This window comes from Natator depressus, chromosome 1 (assembly GCF_965152275.1).
Source record: "Natator depressus isolate rNatDep1 chromosome 1, rNatDep2.hap1, whole genome shotgun sequence".
NCBI classification, from domain to species: domain Eukaryota; kingdom Metazoa; phylum Chordata; order Testudines; family Cheloniidae; genus Natator; species Natator depressus.
Window position 1 is genome coordinate 123042248 of NC_134234.1, and position 20004 is coordinate 123062251.

A 20004-nucleotide genomic window follows, 5' to 3' on the forward strand; every position below is an offset into this window, starting at 1 on the left:
GGGTGTCTTATCTTGAATCATTTTTTTGGCTGCCTGTCTGTTTCCCAGCAGCCCTGTTGATTGAACCCAATATAGTCACAGAGTAAACATCCAATAACCAGGTCAACATACAATACTGATAAATTTTTACAGAGCTGCTCCACTTCCACCACAGCACAGGTGCATAAAGTTACTCACATGCAGACGTGTTTGCTAGCTAGGGGCTTTAGATTGTGAGTTCTTTCAGGCAACATTCATGTGTTTCTAAATGTTTGCCAAGAGCCTAACACAATGGAGTCTTGATCTCTGACATGGTGCTATTGGGCTCTACCAAAACGCAAATAATAAATGACAATAGTGATTAATAGGTGAGCATTCATTAATGATAGTGAGGGATTCACAGCAGGGTCCTTATTACATGTAACCATTCATCAAATTAATTCGTAGTTCCATACTTGTATTGCAAACCTCATAAACAGAGGAGGTCAATGGGAAGATCCATCTGTGAGGACTGTGGTCTAATTATCAGACCACTCCCTCTCTCTCATTTTAGAGCTGGTCAGGAAATTATTTTTCCCCATCATTTTTTTCACAAAAATGAAAATTTTCAAAACTCTTCAAGTTTTTTCACGTTTTCAGGTTGACTTTAAAAAAGAGTGAATGTATAAATCATAAACATGGGAGTTACGGTTCACAGGTTACCTCGGTAAACATAGAGTGTAGTAGTATATTTTCAGCAGTGTCACTCACAGTAGATTTCAGTCCACTGAATCTAACTTTGTAGTTGTAGGAGGACTGGTAGGCAAATGATGAAATATCATAGTAAACAAAATGACCATAAGGGGCACACTTACATACAAATGTTTATCTTCATTAATGTTGAGGTGAAAATGGGCAGCCTGCCAACAGAGTACATGGATATTAAGGTCAGATACTAATCCTCTCCAATAATTGCTACAGGTACATTAATTAATTGCTAACTTGCAGTGGAATTCCTATGGAGGTGCATATCCCATTGACATAAACACCACATTAGTTCATCCTGATTTGTTAAAATACCAGATGAATTAATAAGGATTGGTCACTTGTTTTAAAGTGTTCCTGTCAGATAACAGATGGAAAATCCTAATTCATTTCTTCTTGGTCCATTGTATTATCCATGTTGAGCCCTTTTGGCATTCACGTTGTGGTAGCATGAAATTCCAGAAGAATTCTGTTATACAGTCATTTGGCATTAAATAATGTCCAGTTATTGGAAATTATTAACAATAAGAGGGGTTTCTGTATTCCTTGTGTTACCAGCAAATAACATGTTCCTTAAGTTCTTGTCATGTGGAAATTTTTTGCCTCCCTGTTTCCTTCATTGTTCAAAACTATAGCATAAGTGGGTGAATTTTTTTCGCCCCAGTATCCTGATAGCTGACTAAATTAACACTGTTCTCTGATCAGCAAATGACTGGGCTTTGTGGGACCAAAAAAAAAAGGGTGATCAAACAGATCATCCGCCTGGTTTGACAGGTGTGGAGTTGAGTTGCACATGTACCTCTCCTGTGTCTGACATCAGCAGCAGGAGGGGTGGAGTAGTTCAGGGAGTTAGTGCATTTACAGTTGTTACCAGGGAAACAAGAAATTGCAGCCATACTGTACTTTATGTAATATAATCAGATTCTGGCTGCAATCACAGAACATTTGTCTAACATTTTATAGCTATATACCATACAATACAGTAAGTGATGAAAAATGCCGATATTTTTATGACAACTTTCATTATGACATGGGTTTGTCTTACATAAAACATTAATTAGATTTTTTAAGACAGGAACTAAAAGGGAGTAAGAAATATAAATATGTCTATGTTCATCTACCTGCTAAAAAAACTAACCTCAGTTTTTATCACAACTTCATTGTCTTCTTGCTTTGATATGTCAGTATTGCAGACGGTGCTCTTGTACTCTGAGGGTATGTCTACCTTGCAATGAGAGCATCCCACAATGGTCTCACCTTCTTTTGGCTCTGGGAGTGAAAATCTGAGTTTCCACTTGATAGTACATGGCTCTCACTTCCCTAAGTAAGTTAGTCCATCCTGCTCCCCCGACACTGCACAATAATGCAAACTACAAAAAAAATGTATGCTGAAAGAATGTTAAGGTTTCAAAGGCAAGTGGTAAACCATTGGGAAATAGCAGAATAAAGTTTCTTGTGCAATGTTGGTTCTGTCCCCTTGTGTTTATGCATGTTCATTGTCTTGCCCAGCATCCCCTAGGAAGTCTGTGGAAGAGGGTAATGTCCAACTCCACAGAAAATGTCTGGTGGGGGAGAGCGGAACTCCTCCCCACCCCCACCCCCCCAAGTCTTTAGCGGTTAGGCTACTGCTTTGGGATGGGGGAGACCCCCTGTTCAATTTCCTCTTCTACCTGACAAGAAGGGATGTGAACTGGAGTTTCCCACCTCTGTGGTGAGTGCCCTAACCACTGGACTACAGAGTCATTCTCACTCTTTTGTATTAAATAATTTAATATTAATTGGTCAGAATAGAATGGCTTCAACAGAAGAGATTGAGGGAGCCGCACATCAGACTGTCTCATAGCTCAGTGGTTAGGGCCCTCACTTCAGAGAAGGGGAAATGACCATGGATTGCAAACAAAGATAGGGGGCCCCTTGCAGCCTGGATTTAGGCTCCTAACTCTGTGAGACAGGAGGGGGTTGGGACATGGCCCTCCCACTGGTCTCTCCCACTGGCTGTCTTTGGCAGCTCCCTGCCTTGTATGTTGGCTTTTGTGGATCCCATTCTCAGGCCAAGCATTGAATATGGAGTCTAATGTGGTGTATTGAGGACTGTGTTGGAATTGCAAGCTATCATTTTAAGAATGTGGGGCAGGGGATGGGGACAGCTGAGTCCTGCTCCTGCTTGCAGCCTTTGTAGGAAAGCATGAGATCAGAGTCATCTGGAAAGATTTCAGAGTAGCAGCCGTGTTAGTCTGTATCCACAAAAAGAACAGGAGTACTTGTGGCACCTTAGAGACTAACAAATTTATTAGAGCAGAAGCTTTCGTGAGCTACAGCTCACTTCATCGGATGCATAGAATTCTATGCATTCTATGCATCCGATGAAGTGAGCTGTAGCTCATGAAAGCTTATGCGCTAATAAATTTGTTAGTCTCTAAGGTGCCACAAGTACTCCTAATCTGGAAAGAGCCAGCCTGAAATAATGTGGGGTGTGTTGTCTCTCTGCCTTATGGGTCATTTGCTTTTTCTGTCTCTGGTTTTTCTTAATGTGTGTTACTGTTCTGGATTCTAAGAATAAAAGTAGAATTACATTGCAGTCTTCCAGCAGGAGTATTGAATGTTTTTATTGTAAATTATCTGTGTGTATGCTGTACACATAACACCTACTTGCCTAGCTTGGGCTTTGTGGATTCCAGTGATTTTCTAGGCATCTAAAAGCTAGGCCTGGGAACACCGGGTGCATCCGGGCTGTGGTCTTTTGATTGTAGACAGCACACCCAGGCACATAGATTTGGCACATTCATTCTGAATGGATGAGACTAGCGGCTTTATAGTCCTTTGTTCTATTCCCAGTAGTTGCCAGAAGTGATCTTGTACAATCTCTCAGCCACCTGATTTGTAAAATGGGTGCAGGATACTTGCCTGATTCGTAAGATAGGAACATGAAGCATTGCTTGATGATAATGACGGTGAAGTACACAGAATTAACTCAGTCACTGGAAGAACTGAGGCTAGAATGCATATTTTCTTCCTGGCACCCAACCCTCTGCACCAGCGGTGGCCAACCTGAGCCTGAGAAGGAGCCAGAATTTACCAATGTACATTGCCAAAGAGCCACAGTAATACATCAGCAGCCTCCCATCATCTCCCCCACAACCCCGCTCCCAGCGCCTCCCACCCACCAGCAGCCCCACTGATCAGCGCCTCCCCGCACCTCCTGATCAGCTGTTTCATGGGGTGCAGGAGGCTCTCGGGGGGCAGGGAGGAGGAGGAGCGAGGGCATGACAGGCTCAGAGGAGGGGGCAGAAAGGGGTGGAGTTGGGGGCAGGGCCTGTGGCAGAGCCAGGGGTTGAGCAGTGAGCACCCCCCAGCACATTGGAAAGTTGGTGCCTGTAGCTCCAGCCGCGGAGTTGATGTCTATACAAGGAGCCGCATATTAACTTCTGAAGAGCTGCATGTGGCTCCGGAGCCACAGGTTGGCCACCCCTGCTCTGCACATTTCTCTAGGCCAGGGGTTCCCAAACTTGGTTCGTGGCTTGTTCAGGGTAAGCCCCTGGCAGGCCGCGAGACACTTTGTTTACCTGAGCATCTGCAGGTACAGCCACTCGCAGCTCCCAATGGCTGGGAACAGCAAACTGTGGCCACTGGGAGCTGCGAGCAGCTGTATCTGCAGATGCTCAGGTAAACAAAGTGTCTCTCAGCCTGCCAGGGGCTTACCCTGAACAAGCCACGAACCAAGTTTGGGAACCCCTGCTCTAGGCCAAAAGGTGGCTATTCCTGTTCCTTTGTGTGACTCCATTCAGAGAACTAGCTCTGTATCTACCATGTAGGTGACCAAGTCAGGGTCTGGAAGCATGCTTGTATAGTTGGTATGTAGGAAGCTCTTTGGGACTGGAGGTGCTCAATGCAGATGAAAAGTTCAGACATTTTAGCAACAAACCACTAACAAATTCCACTGAACATGTACACATGTCAGTTTTCAGAGACATATAAATCAGCCAGGTCTGCTGGGCATAGCAAAAGGCAGCACTGTCTCCAGTACCTCTGCCAAATTTCATTTTCCTGCTTCAGCACATGAAGCTACTCGCACTCTTCAAAGAAAGAGGTGGAATATTTATTTAACACCGCAACACTATTTCAGATGTGCTTTGCACTGCAGCTTTTCAGAAAAGCTGATCCTGAGGAAGAAAGCCAGCATGAAAATGTTGCAAAATTCTCAGCAACTGAAAATGGAAGTGTCAGGCCACTTTGACTATTGGCATCTCTACCAGCTCCATCCTCAGTGATGACTTGCACTTTTATACTGTCAGGTTTGTCACACAGAGACAGAGGCAAAATGGACACTAGCAACAACAGCAACTTTATCATTATAAAAAGGTTGCAAACTGTCTACAGCACTCAGTAAAGGTGTGCTGCTTTATTCTTCACACAGCACAGACTAGTGACTAAATGTTATAATTCAGTTTAAGATTTCTATCACATCTCCCCCTTTTATTTTTGCTTTTCCTCCATTTTTACACTTTTAAAACTATAACACTAATTTTAACTAACTTTAAATCTCAACTCATGTCTCTTTGTTACTCATCCCTAAATCGTACTTTAAAAAAACTATATGTCCAGAAGGGGTAATACTTGGTGATAGGCTGTCTTCTATTTGCAAAGGATGTCTTTTGGCAGGTTTGGAATAGGTGAATCATCTGCTTCTCAGGGTTCTGCATTTGCACTTTGTAGAGTCTGCTCAGTGGATTGTTCGGTCTCTGGAACAAACTGAAGATGTTGACAGTTTCTGTTGAACTTCCCACCATCTATCTCATCAGTGGATGATCTGGGTGAGGCATTCTTTTTCTTTTTCAGCAGCTGGAGTTCTCCATCCTTTTCCTGAATCCAGTTTGACACAAACTGGTCACCAGATTCCATATCAGGCAATTCTCTGTGTAACATTGGTTATAAAAGTGTTCATAAACTCTTTTTTTCCCCCTTTTGATCCGATTTGGCTATTTTTCTCAGGTCTGGCCTCTTTCGGGCTAGGTTGTTTTCCAGGGTTGGAACAGTCCTGAGTTGCCTTTCTATCAAAGCTGGGCTGGGCTATAGCCAGTAGCTACAAACAGTGTTGATCAATCGCTCAGCAGAGCAAGGAATGGATCTGCTGGCTTCAATATATTCTTGGCTGTATGCACAGCCCTCTCAGCCTCTCCATTTGCTTGTGGGTACTGAAGGCTGCTAGTGATATGTTAAAAATCATATTTTGTTTGGAATGACTTAAATTCAGCTGCAGTGAATTGTGTTCTGTTGTCCATCCATAATTGTTCCAGAGTACTAAATGGACGAATGTGCTCGTTAATTTCTCAATAGCATTGCAATATGTTGTATCTTTCAAATATATTACTTCAATATATCTAGGAAAATAATCCATTACAACTAAGTAATGATGTCCTCTGAAGTCACATAAATCTGCTGCTAGCCTCTTACAGAGTCTGTCTGATAGGTGTTGTTAGAGGCTTTTCTTGCATTGTGTTGATCTGTTAGTTCTGCAATGTTCACATGAAGATACTCTAGTCTTCATGTCCTTGCCGATTCCAGGCCGTCACACTGACTGACTGGCCCAGTCATGGCATTTAGTTAGTTCTTGACATCTTTCCTGGATGAGGTCTAGAATTTCTCCTTTCAAAATTCTTGGGATGACTGTGGGATGACCTTTAATCATTAATCCATTGGACTAATTTAATTGTCTGCCTACAGAAAAGTAGTTTCTTGCCACAGCCATAGTGCTCTTTAGATACTTTGGCCATCCTGCCGGAATGTAACTAAACTAAAAACTGTTTGGAGTTGCTTATCTGCCAAGGTTGCTTAGCATGTATCGCTTCCTGCCTGATACTGGCCTGTAAAACTTGTACACATCCATGACTTTACATCTTCCTCTAGCCTACAGGTGCTTGAGTGCAATTCTGAGCCGTCTGTTATTACCAGATTTTTACCAAGAATATATTCAGTGATTTGAGTTAAATTGCATTAGCCTAATCAAAAGATGTTGGCATCTCAGCAGTGCTTGATCTAGGTCTTTTCTTTTGATAAGGGTCATGTGACCCAAGAACATTTTGATTCCAACTTGCAAGGAGGTGCAGAGGGGTTACAAGAAATTCTTGAGTTTGGATGTACATTCTAGTTCACCTAATGTCATGTGAGGTCTCAAATGAAAGTGTCACACTGGTCATCAGTATCATTTGTGAAGTGCATATACAGATGTTATGTAAAAAGTTGTGTGTGTGTGTGTGTGTGTGTGTGTGTGTGTATACTGAAAATATGTTCTGTAAGTCTGTATCAAAGTACTGGTTACCAGTAAAGGTTTTTTGTCAGATAAGAGGTGTTTATCCATCTCTCTGTTCACATGTAAACTGACTGTCTCATTCACAATGGGTCTCCTATCACCAGTCTGAAGTGAATGCAAATGGAGGATTGTATGAACTTCAGAAAGAAACTAACAGAAAGAGAAAGAAAGTTGTGGGGAGAGAACCTTATAGAGAGGTGCACATCAATGGTTTGCTTGAGTATATTTTGGGGAACAAAGACACCTGACCATTCCTCACCTAGGAAGTAAATGGAGAGCAGTTCTGCTTCATGAAAATGGATCTCAACCAGCTTGGGTGAAAATGCTGGAGAGAACTTTAGATGAGATAAACTTCTTTAGACAAGAGGTTAACAGGTTAATTAAGTTTAGTCTAAAGAAAACACGTTATGATTTTGTTTTATATGTAATCATTTGTTTCCAGTATTCTTACTCACTATCCATTGAATTGCTAGTCGTTTACAACAAACTTGTTTTCACACTAAATATATCTTAGTGCTGTGATGTGAAGCAAAGTGATGATCCTGAGTTGAATTTTGCAAGCTGTTCCTCTGGAAACAGCAGGCCTGGTAATTCTGTCAGTGTTCAGTGAATAAGGGGTTGGACACTTCAGGGAAAGCTCCAAGTATTTGCTGGTTGTTGTGTGCCTATCGCTAGCTGTACAGAGGGAACAAAGCTTGTACTGGGTGAGGGAGGCGGGTTAGGGGCTGGAAGGTAGTACTTGTGCTGCCAGAGGCTGTTGGTTTCAGGGAGCTGATCCATAACAGGCACAGAGATAACTGCTTCAAGCTAAGGTCAGGTAGTGGTGAGGTGCCTCACAGCCTCGGTTTATGGTCTGTTACCAGTTCAAACGAAACCAACTCACACAAATATCTGTAGAAGTTCTCACATGCCCATACACTTGACAGACATTCTTTTCCAATCTGCACATATTGTATTTCTGCTTCTGTAAGTGTACGAGAGCAGAATGCAACTGACTTCCACTCAGATCCATCTAACTGTAAAAATATACCACCAAGGCCATAGCTACTGGCATCGGCACTGACCATTGTGAGTTTGTTTACATCGTATAACTTTAAAACGAGAGCAGTTGAAATCACTTCTTTTACCCTTTTGAAAACAGTCTCTTGATTTGTCCCCCATAGCCAGGATGTATGTGACCTTAACAATTCATTCAGTGGTTTTGTCACTGTAAAAAGGTCTTGTAGGGTATAGACCAAGATAACTTACTACCCACAGCATGTGTCTCAATTCTGATACATTGGTTGGTGTATTCAATTCTCTAAATGCTTTTATTTTCTCAAGGCTAGGGCTAATTCCATTTTTGTTTATTATCTGTCCCCAAAATCCAATTTGGTTCAGGCAGAAAACACAATTTTCTTTATTTAGCTTGAGTCTGGACTCACTGATTAAGCTCAGAACTTTACTGAGGGTTTTGTCATGTTCTTCCACTGAGGATCCATTTACTAATGTTGTTCGGAAAAATGACACCTCCCTTTACAGAGACAAGGTGGGTAATATCTTTTATTGGACCAACGTCTGTTGGTGAGAGAGACAAGCTTTCGAGCCACAGAGAGCTCTATACGGCTCGAAAGCCCGAGTCTCTCACCAACAGACATTGGTCCAATAAAAGATATTACCTCACCAACCTTGTCTCTCTTATATCATGGGGATGACATGGCTACAACTACACTGCAAACCCGCATTTATGTTCTTTAGCAGCTTTTTTTGAAAAATGTCAGGAGTGCTGGTCATCTGAAAAGGAAAACTTTGAACGCAAAATCTCCCAAAGGCAGTTTAGCATTCTGATTGACTAAAAGAATTTGCCAGAAACCACTTGAGGTGTCTAGCTTGGAGAATACATTAGATCCTGCCACTTTAGAGAGGGAGTCTTCTAGTGTTGGGAGGATATATTTTTCTCTCACTACTGCTTCATTAACTCTTTTAAGCGCTACAGAGATTTGATGTTCCCATTTTTCTTTAGTGCACCAAGCAGTTGGCTCAAAGATTTTCTCAATTATGCCATTCTTTTCCATTGTCGTTACTTTACGAAGTAAATTACAAGGATAGGAATTCTCTGGGGCATCTGTAGACTATATGATTCAGCATAGTCTCCAGTTTATCCCTACTGCATCTCCTTTTAAAAATCCAATATCACCAAATATTCCATCAACAACTTCTACCTTTCTCACTAGGCCCATCATGGCCACCACCCTGCGACTGAGGAAATTGTCAGCCTCCAATCTTTTAATCACATACGCATTAGAATGAAAGCTTTTCTCTCTAATGTGCTCTTCCTTTTTGCCTTCCAAATCACAAGTTTCTGCTATGTCATATAAGCCTGTTATGAAAGATTCCCCAGACTCCCCATGTTTTTGGACACACTGGTAGAAACATGCATGCTCATAAACCACATTACTCATAAAATGTTCATCAATCTTAACCAGCACCAGAGCGTAATTGTTCTTGTGGCTGTCTTCTCCAAAGGCAAAGGATTGAAAGATGTGTTTGGCTTCCCTGCCCAGGGCACAGAATCCACACACTCCTCATGGAGCTTAGCTGCAATGAGAAAACATGCAAACTGCTCCTTCCAATCAGGCCAGTCTGATCTATCGAAACTGAAGCTTTCTGCGGTATGAAACTTTGGCATCTTGACAAAATTCTTCAGTTTAGATTATTTTTCTTCAGACACCATGTCAAGTTCATCACACAGAGACAGAACCAAAATGGATGCTAGCAACAACAACTTTATTGTTTTTTTTAAAAAATGAGAGAGAGATTGTAGGCTGTCTCCAGCATTTGGTAAAGATGTGTTGCTGCATTCTTCACACAGCACCACCTAGTGATAAAACCTAGTGCAGTTTAAGCACTCCATCACTATACACTTGCATTCCAATTAATTCAAAGAGTTTTGGCAAATGCTGAGAAGTTTAGCCTCAACACCTGTGGGGGTGGGGGCTATTATTCCTGTTGTACAGCTGAGGAAACTGAGGCACAGAGCAGGCAAGCAACTTTACCCAAGGCCATATAGCAATTAAATAGGAAAACTAGGATTAGGATCCACCTCTCCTGACTCCTGCTTATTTCTCCTCTATCTCAGATTTATCGCTGCTCACAAAGTACATTAAACAAACCTCTCAAAACCATCCTCATTCACTCTGACTGACAGCAGCTCTTCCTGAACTGCAGAAGTTCCCTATCTTCACAGGGGTGGTGTGGTAAAGAGGATGTACAATTGTGTATTTCAATTACAGACATGTTTTACTCAAGGAGAAAAATAAACAGATGAAAAATGCAGAAGCATGTCAGATCTACATAATTAATTGGGGCTCCAGCGAGGCTGCCACTAGGTTGCAGGCAGTCAGTGAATTTAGCAACAATTCGAGGATGAAGGAGGATGTGAGGAAAGAAAACGAAAACCTGTTCAAACCGTCAGATTTTATTTTTTAATTGAGAGCATATTAAAAACATCACTACTATGCTCAGTCATGTCAGTCAGCCACATGCTCATTTAAAATCATAAATAAAAAATAGAACAGTTTAAAGTATTTTCTTCCAGAATAAAAGTACGAAAGAACCCCTCAGAAAGACTTTGTTTAAAAAAAAAACCAGCTTCTAAAGAAAAGCTTTAGAACAACTAAAATCCCTCTTTTATAATGGAACTTGTAATCTAATGAGGAAATTATTCATGAAGTATTTGCTCTGCACCTGAAAATACCTCCAGTGAAATTATGTTTGGCAACCTGAAGCACTTTGAAGTCGATGGAGTGGCAATAAAAATTAGGCCTTCATTAAAAAGCAGTGCCTTTTCCCCAGCAAACTGGCACAGCCTCAAGAGGTCAAACTCTGGGACTGCCATAGAGCTCTGCCCAAGTCCTGCCTGTGTGCTACACATGGAAGCAATTTTGCCCATATTCTCTGCTGTTCTTTATGAATTTCTCTCTTGCATTCCCTTCCCTTCTGCCCCCGCCCCCCCTTTTAGGCTCCCTTCTACAGCTTTCATGTTGCATTTAGGAAATTAACAATAACTGTCAAATTACTCTGCAAATAGGAGAATATAAGTTTGGAAGGAGTAGAACTTGCCTTTTGCCCTGGGGCCAATTCAGCGGAGGAGCAACAAAGGGATCCTTGAGAAGTGTTTGGATAGGCTGCTTCAGCAACTCCGGCTTTTATTTTATCAACTGCACGCAATTTTTCCTTTGGAATTTTCCCCCCCTTCCTGTAAGTTATTAATTCCCCTTGTGCACCCCACTTGCGCTATGGAATAGAAAATGTACTGAGAACTATTACTATGATTGGGAACTATTACAATGGCTTTCAAGTGTACATATATATTAACCCTTACTAAGAGATAGGGGGATTGAAATAGGGAGTTCTGTGTCAAATTATATCCAGAAGACTGATTTTGGTTTAGAATAAATGATTCTCACTTGTGCATACAGAGAGAATATAAGGAGGGGTGGGGGAGGGGAGAAAGTAGTTACTTTTAATTAAATACTGTAATCTTTGGGGGGAAAGTGTGAGAAGAGAGCTCTGAGGAATTGTAATCTATGGAGATGTAAGCTAATTACTTAATCACTTGCATTTGTAAATCTTATTATTGGAAAAGAAATTACTGTAGTGATTAAATTACAGATATTTATCTGCTAATAGCCCTGATTAACTGGTGATGCTAATCTGTCATTTTGAAAGCCAATATTAACGGCATCAATCTCACAGCACAATAAACAGTTTATATGAAAGAAAACTTTGTCCTTGTAAAGTCCAGATGTGCAAAGGGAATGTGGAATGTGTGAGATTCTGGAACTGGTTTGCTGGATCATAATAGTTGACTTTCTCACATTAAGTTGTTTTGGACCACTAAGTCGTTGTCAAGCACAAAGGAATACTTAGTTACGAACAAATGCTGTCTTATACTGCAAAAGCAATTTACTTAGCAGCACTTCTAGGGTAAATAAATAAGTCCCAGGCATAATTTATTACCAGAAAGTTATTAAGGCTGCAGAAAGCAGGTAGGCCAGGGAGAGTTGTTAAAAAGTCTTGCTCACACAGGTTTCAGAAAGAAAAGGTACCTGATAAAAGCCAAAGAAGGGCATAATGTATCTTTTTTTTTTTATTTTGAACAGATACCTGACTGATGCTATTGATTTTTCACTTCGGTTAAATAAACTTTTTCTTTTTAATCAGAGAAAGTGATGAAGTGGACAAGTGGAGAGACTGGTGCCTTAATTTCCTCTACATTTTGCAGAACGTTTTACAAGGAAATGAAACTCCAGCAAATAAGCCCAGGTTAGAACATCAGAGGAAATTTGCTGTGAAGCAGACAATGGCTAAAGTACCCAGAGATCAAGTTTCCTGTTTAGGCTGTTCAAAAATGTAGTGCAAAAATGAAACAATAGCCACAAATGCTTGCCTTACAAGACTTCTATCTCAACTGTATCTAGAAGTGTAGTCTTTATGATGACCAGATGTTATTATTTTCTGGGAATATACTGCTTTTGCAGGGGCTACTCCAGTTTCCTGGTTGATTTTACTGAAGCTGGTGTTTTACCTTGGTGTTTTGCTTTGGTTACAATATTATCAGCTAGCTGGCTTGTCTCACCATGCTAACGTCTACCATAGCAAACCTTTTATCCTGAAGCACTGTAACAACTTTCTCTCTATACAGAAAAATACTACAATATTCTACACTAATAAAGCAAAACGCTATGGTTCAGATAGTGACACGGGTCCAGATTCTCAAAGGTATTTAGACACCTACCTGCCATGGAAGGTAGGTGCTTAAATGCCTTTGAGGATCTGGGCCTTGGACTACTGCCTGCACAGGGAAGTAAAAATGCATTACACACTTCAGGCTTCCTAGACCATGGTTCCAGTTACTCACCTGCGTACTCCCTCCCCATAGCAGGTGGGCAGGAAGTAGGCAGAGAATGGACAGAGCCTTAGCTCCACTCTTCTAATCTCTAGTCAGAGTAGCAGGGAGCAGGAAGGGGAGGATGGGAAGAGTAGTAATTTACTGTCTGTATATGCCAGCAGTAAATTATTACCGTCCCCTACTTCCGGGAAAGAGGAAGTAGGGAAGGAATTATGAGATAGAGATGTTTGACTCAGTCATAGTGCCTCCCAGGAATACTTGTGGGTGGTGCAGATTATGCACCACCCCTTCTTCATTCAGGGCTGTGCCTAAAGTGACTATCTGGCTGTATTGCAAACCATATTTTGGACAGTTGGTGTAAAATACTGTACTTTTTCTCCATTAATAAGTAACTATCTCAAAGATGTTTGTGGTTGAATTTAAAGAGTAAATGAACAGAAGTGCAACAGAGTTTTGGGTGCTCCAAATCTTGGAGTTTGTCACATCTCATAAGACTAGCTATTGAAGTTCCCCAGACTCTACTGAGTGACAAACATATGTATAATTGGGAAACGTAGTGGAAATTTCTACTGGTTCCAGCTGGCAACTAAGTTAGGTTTTGGAACAAAGGAATATGTGTCTTTGTCTGCTAGATCAGGGGGCTGTTGGTGCCATCAAATAAAATCAGAGGATTCTAAAGGTTTCTATTGGAATTTCCATGAGAGAGGTGCCATCTTGGGATTCACCACAAAGACATCCGAGCATAGATTTTATTTTAAAAGTAGGGAAAATCTGAGGGTTAAATGGCTGATCACTGTTGCCAAAACATCATAATTAAAATGGGGTTACTAAAAGCATTCTGACTTACCACACAGTAGTGTTTATGTTCCAGGTACCGTATAAACTCACAAATTTATATAATTACTACTATTTAATATTAAAGCTCTCCAGCATCCCTCAATGGCAAGTATCTCCAGTCAGCCCCTTTCTCAGTTTCCAGATGCATCTCAGGTCTTCTAGTGAAAAGAATCACTGACCTATCCCAAAACTTGCTTTCTCAAGGCATGATCCCCAAATCTTAGCCATAGAATCATAGAAATATAGAGCTGGAAGGGACCTCAAGAGGTCATCTAGTCCGTCCATCAGAGCTGAGGGAGGATTAAGTGTACCTACACCATCCCTGACAGGTGTTTATCTAACCTATTCTTAAAAACCTCCAGTGATGAGGATTCCAGCAACAGGGATTCCACAACCTCCCTGCATAACCTGTTCCATGGCTTAGCTATCTTTATAGTTAGAATGTTTTTCCTAATATCTAACCTAAATCTCCCTTGCTGCAAACTAACTCAATTACTTCTTGTCCTATCCTTGGTGGACACAGAAAACAATTGATCACCATCCTCTTTATAACAATCTTTGCCATAATTAAAGACTGTTATTATGCCCCCCCGGCCCTCTCTTCTGTACATTAAATATGCACAATTCTTTCAATCTTTCCTCATAGGTCATGTTTTCTAAACCTCTTCTCATTTTTGTTGCTTTCCCCTGGACTCTAGTTAAATAAAAATGAAGTTGGAAAAAAAAAAGGGGAAACGAGTTCAAATAGACAGAACTCTTATTCAAAGAACAAGGGCCCAGATCCACAAAGGGACATTCACCATTGCAATACCTAACTCAAAAATTATTGGAATCCACAAAGCCTGCATTAGGTGCATAGGCTCTGTATATAATGGATGGGAGGAGGTAGACAGCTGAGAAGAGGATCCACAAAAGCCAGCATGCTAGGTGAGGAACTGCCTAAGCAAGCCAATAAGAGATACTGAGAAGAAGGATGTGTCCTAAACCCTGCCTGTCTCACAGAGTTAGGTGCCTAAATCTGGCCTGCAGGGTTGTGCCAGTCTCTGCTTGAGAACCACAGATGGGAACCCTCTCCTGGAGTTAGGTAACTTATGCACCTATGTTGTTTCTTGTGCCTGCTTAACTTCACACAACATGGTGGGAAGGCAGATTCTCTTGTTACCTTTCGCCCAGTGGTTAAGGCACTCACCCAGTTCAATTGCCCCCTCTGTCCAGAGGTGTTGGAACAATTTTTATAGTGGGGGTGCTGAGATCCATTGAACCAAACTGTAAACCCTGTATATAATGGAAACCACTTCAATCCAGGGGGTGCTGCAACACCCCCAGCACCCCTAGTTCCAGCCTCTGCCTGATGAGAAGTGATATGACATCAGAGCTGCTCTACATTACACTAATTCTTCTTCATCTACCTTGTACTTCATTATTGCTGTAGGAGAAGGCGGAGGTGGGAAGTGGAGTGGATGACTGCATAGAGAGACTGAGGAAGAAAGCTATAGAGTCATCATCTTGTAATCAAAACCATGAACGGTAAGTAAAGTCATTCATATACCATGGTGATTGGGACCAAATAAGCTTGGTCTATACACAGTGTTTGTACCAGTATATTTATATCAGTTAAAGGTGTGATTCCCTCCTACACACCTCAAGTAGTTATACCATACAGTTTACTCCTCTTCCCGTATGGGAACAGCTGTAAACCTTTATAGCTGCATACACGTTAGGGGGGTATTGAACCACTCTAACGATACCAGTTCAATTAAAGCAGTACATATTTTCTGTGTAGACAAGGCCTAAGATATATATTTAGTTACTGAGTCTGGTTTTTTTTAAATGCTAAAAAGGGACCCTATCCCTATTATATAGGCAAAGTTGACATAACTTAAAAATGCATTCTTAATGCAGCAATGTAAGAACCCACCGCAGATCCTTCTCTCCCTTAACACTTACAGTTTCACCACTCCTCTCTCCATTTTCAAATGCCTGGGTAAAAAGATGAGCCTGGAATAGATAGATTGGCTACATGTAGTACTGGTTGGAAAATAGGAAAATAGGAAAATTTTCTCTGGGAATATTCATGGGGGAAAAAATCTCCATTCAAAATTGTCTATCTGGAAATAATAGTTTTGCTGTGGGGAAATTCCAGTTTTTAAAAGAAAGTGGAAAACCTTCTTTCCCCCATTCTTTTTGTTATTGATTTCCAACTTTTGTCAATTGGAAACCAGTAACAAAGTACCAAAAATGTGTTTTCCCTGCCATACCCACACCCACTTTCTCACACTTTCTGACTGTTTTCCAACAGGAAAAAAAATGAATGACTTTTTTCACTTGAGAAATTTAAAAAGTAAGAGAAAAATATTCCTTTAAAAAATGAAAATTTTCATTTGTATCTTTATTTATATTTCCCCCACATTTCTAAGGGGCAAAAGGAAAGAAAAAAATGGAGAAAAACTGGGCATCTTACCACAATTTCAAAACAACTAATTGAATGTACAAAAAAAATCCTAAATTTATTTGTTTGTTTGTTTTCAAATATTGTTGAAAATTATATTTTTTGAAAAAATATTTCAAGAAGTTCTTACGTTTAAAGAAAAAAAGTACAAAAAATTAATCCAGCTACAGATACAAGCCATTATCAAGCTAGACGTAAAATAACATGATAAGAAATGGAAGAGTTAGGCAAGAGACTAACTGAACAAAGTATGCAGACAAGGAATAATAATAACAATGAGAAAAATAGGTAAGAGTTCATAAAAGAATGTAAAATGGGTGAGGGCTAATCAAATATGTGTTCTGTTCTCCCATGTATAGAGAACAAAATATATTCCTTCAGAGTGATTACTTATTTTAGGAAACCAACAACAAAAAACAAAAATAAATCCCCATGAGAAAGCCCTATGTGTGTGTTTGTGTGTCCTGGGTTCAAGTCAGAGTAACTCTGAGAACAAAATGGCTGCCATCTCTGCATATTTGCAAAGTCTGTAAAAATGTAAACATGCCGTACATGGGAAAACAAAGGCATCACAGTTTGACAGCTACATACAGCACATTCCTCCCCAGGAATTTTTCATTATTATTTTAAGTTTAATCAAGTGGGAGGTCTGTGTTTATGTTGTGGTTGAAGGTGCCTGTCAGGAAGGGCATTTGGCGCTTGCTCCTCTTCTGCACTTTGAGACTCACTTCCTGCTAGAACATTTTCCAATCATGACACCTCTGTCTTCCCAGCTCAAGAGTAAAGGCTGCTCACCCTCCTACAGTGCTTCAAAGTGCATAAACCATAATTTAGTCCTAAGGAAATGAACCAATTACAAGAAACCTGGTTTAACTTCTTGCTGCTATAGATAAATGGGGAACAGCACTGAGAATAAACCTGCACTTTTAAGAAATGTAACTAGGCATTCAGCAACTACAGTCAATTGGCTTCTTTTAAAGAAACCCCATCACCTTCTGTAAGGATCTAATAGCTGATCATGGCATTTGAGGAAAACTACAAGATTATAAAAAGAACAGGAGTACTTGTGGCACCTTAGAGACTAACAAATTTATTTGAGCATAAGCTTTCATGAGCTACTGCCCACTTCATCAGATGCATAGAATGGAACATATAGTAAGAAGATAGATATACATACAGAGAACATGAAAAGGTGAAAGTTGCCATACCAACTCTAAGAGGCTAATTAATTAAGACGAGCTATTATCAACAGGAGAAAAAAAACTTTTGTAGTGATAATCAAGATGGCCCATTTCAGACAGTTGACAAGAAGGTGTGAGGATACTTAACATGGGGAAATAGATTCAATTTGAAGATTATAGTTTCCATATTCTAAACAGAGCACTGTCTTTGAAACTTCCTCTTCTGGTTACAGATTTCAATATTTGAATGATGGTATAATCAGGCACCAGTCTACAAACTGCAAACAGTCTGGGTCAAAAGATGGTTTCATTTCTGGAAATGGAAAAACAGATATACTGTAGAGCCTCACACAGATAAGTGACACAGATACCCCCACAGCTTAAGGTTAAATTTAGTTTGAAATAAAACTTTGTAATGGGAGTTAAGGACTAGTTGATCTGCTGCTAATAGGGGTCTGAACTGACCCTCTTTTGGTAGGGTACTTGTTCTGAAAATTATGTAAAACAATAAATTGTGCGGGATATTCACTCCTGAGGCTGTTCAAGGGTAGCCTCATTAATATTCAGCACCACGGCCATAGCAAGAAGCTGACAAACAGATAATTCAGAAAAAATCAGTGACAAGTAGTACATATTTTTTTAATGTTTAGGGCTCTCTCTTTAAAATGTTGGATCCTTCCCAACCCAACCCAAGTAACACAATTGGCACACTGCATGTTTTGCAGATAGGTCAGCACTCGCAAACATTGACGGGATGCATATAATACACGGATGCATGATTTTGTGTTTACCAGATAAACAGCAGACAGACTTTTTTTATTTTTTGAGTGTATACGTGAATGCCTTAAAACTGCACCCATACCCTCTGAGGGCTATCAGATAATATTGTCAAATCTCACAAGTTAAACAAGGTCAGTCAGGCTTGGTCAATACTGCATGGTGCCCTCCAAAGAAAACCCAGGATGCTGCAGGAAGTTGTAATGGTAATTGGGTGTGATGGCAACGTTCCCTCTGACTCAGAACTGAGTCAGTGTTAGGACCAGTCTGCTAAGGAAGCTGCTGTCTTTCAGATGAGAAATAAAACCAAAGCCCAGCCCCTTTAATGACACTCTCCCATTACATATTTGGCAAAGGCAGGAGTGCTCGCACCACTGTGCTGGCCAGATTCTCACTTGGATCATTAATACAACTGGCCAAATTGTCCATTGTGAATAATCTAGTTGAATAATTCAGCCCTTTTATTTGTTCACAGATTGTTTCACAACCAGGTCATGAGTAAAAAAAAAAAAAAAAATGCTAGTCAGAATTTTTCAGATGAATAATTTGTGCAAACAAATGTTCCATAAAGTTGTTTGCAAGCTGGTCACTGTGGGCCAGATTTTCAAAAAGAGTTAATCTCTTATTTAGATACCTGAAATGAAGTGGCTGGACTTCGCTTACTGACCAGCAGCCTCCCATCAGCCCATCCAGTCCAGACTTTACACTAGGTTCTGTAGCTGAGGCCTGACCCAATATGAGTAATTAACACATGGAGGGAGGCCTCATTTTTTGGAAGATAGAATTAGGGACATAAGTGAATGATCAGGTTGAGAACAGATTGTTTGTGCTAAATAAGGTGAGTAAGTAGGTCAGTAGACTAAGAAGACAGAAAGTCTGAGCCAACTAAGATAAGAGGGAGAACACCCAGGCAATTATTTTATTATGAACTAGATAACAAGGGACAAAATAAGTTAGGAAGGTAGAGATGAGGTAAAGAGGAAGCTGAAGCATGGACAGCGCATGCTGTGCAGGGATTGATTCCTGCAAAGCAACCAAGCCAAGCCAAAAATGCGTGATGCAATGTATAGTAAATGCAATGAGATGTGTATGTATAGAAAGCAAGAAGGTTTATGTGTAACTCTGGAGTTGTGATATATCCTGCATCCATCCCCCCTGCGTTTTGAGTCTGATCAACTCAGTGTAGCACTGCTGTATGCCAAATAAAGATACCTGAGTAATGAAGGCTGGAGGCACACTCAGCTCTTGGGAAGCTGAGTGGAAAGAGGTCTTGGAGGGAATCCCAACATTAGCGATGTCATGAGTCGACTCATATCCATTTGTCTGGAGCAGGTAACATATAGTTTATTATAAATGTAGCTTGGCTGACAAGGTTCACAACCGAGCCCCTCAGCAAAGGCATTAGACGGGTTCAAATTTTAATAGGTTTCCAGGGCACTGAAGGAGTGGGTTAAATCAAAAGAAGGTCCCTATGGAGTCCCCAGAGATGTATTACGGGGAGACTGGCACCGACTGGAAAAGGAACTGACAGATAATGCTGGATAAGAAATGCAAAAAAGACAAGCAAAAGACTGTTACAAGGCTTAATATTGGGACTTGGAGCCTTGAATAAGCAAATAAAGGACTTAAAGATAAAGGTCCACAAAATAGAAAAGGAAAAGAAGGAGGAGGAGCAAAAGGAGATTGATAAGGTACATGCCATAATTTACCTACTTCAGTGGAATCTGGCCCCAGGGTACGGGATTCTGAGGGAAGGGTCAGAGAGATCAGGAACACACAAGACTGGGGGTGCCATTTTGGCATCTTAAGCAAGAGAAACTGAAGGAAAAAGAGAAGA

At 40.7% G+C, this 20004-nt stretch overlaps 1 protein-coding gene across 1 annotated transcript in view; it reads left to right on the plus strand.

Moving 5' to 3' along the window:
* Nucleotides 1-17732, plus strand: part of LOC141980898 (uncharacterized) — a 33474-nt gene extending 15742 nt beyond the window's left edge. Inside the window, exons 3-6 of the mRNA XM_074942665.1 lie at nt 12236-12383; nt 12717-12821; nt 15193-15287; nt 17624-17732. Of these exons, the coding sequence (XP_074798766.1) occupies nt 12236-12383; nt 12717-12821; nt 15193-15287; nt 17624-17732 (457 nt within the window). The remainder of the gene's footprint in view (nt 1-12235; nt 12384-12716; nt 12822-15192; nt 15288-17623) is intronic.
* Nucleotides 17733-20004: the final 2272 nt, after the last annotated feature.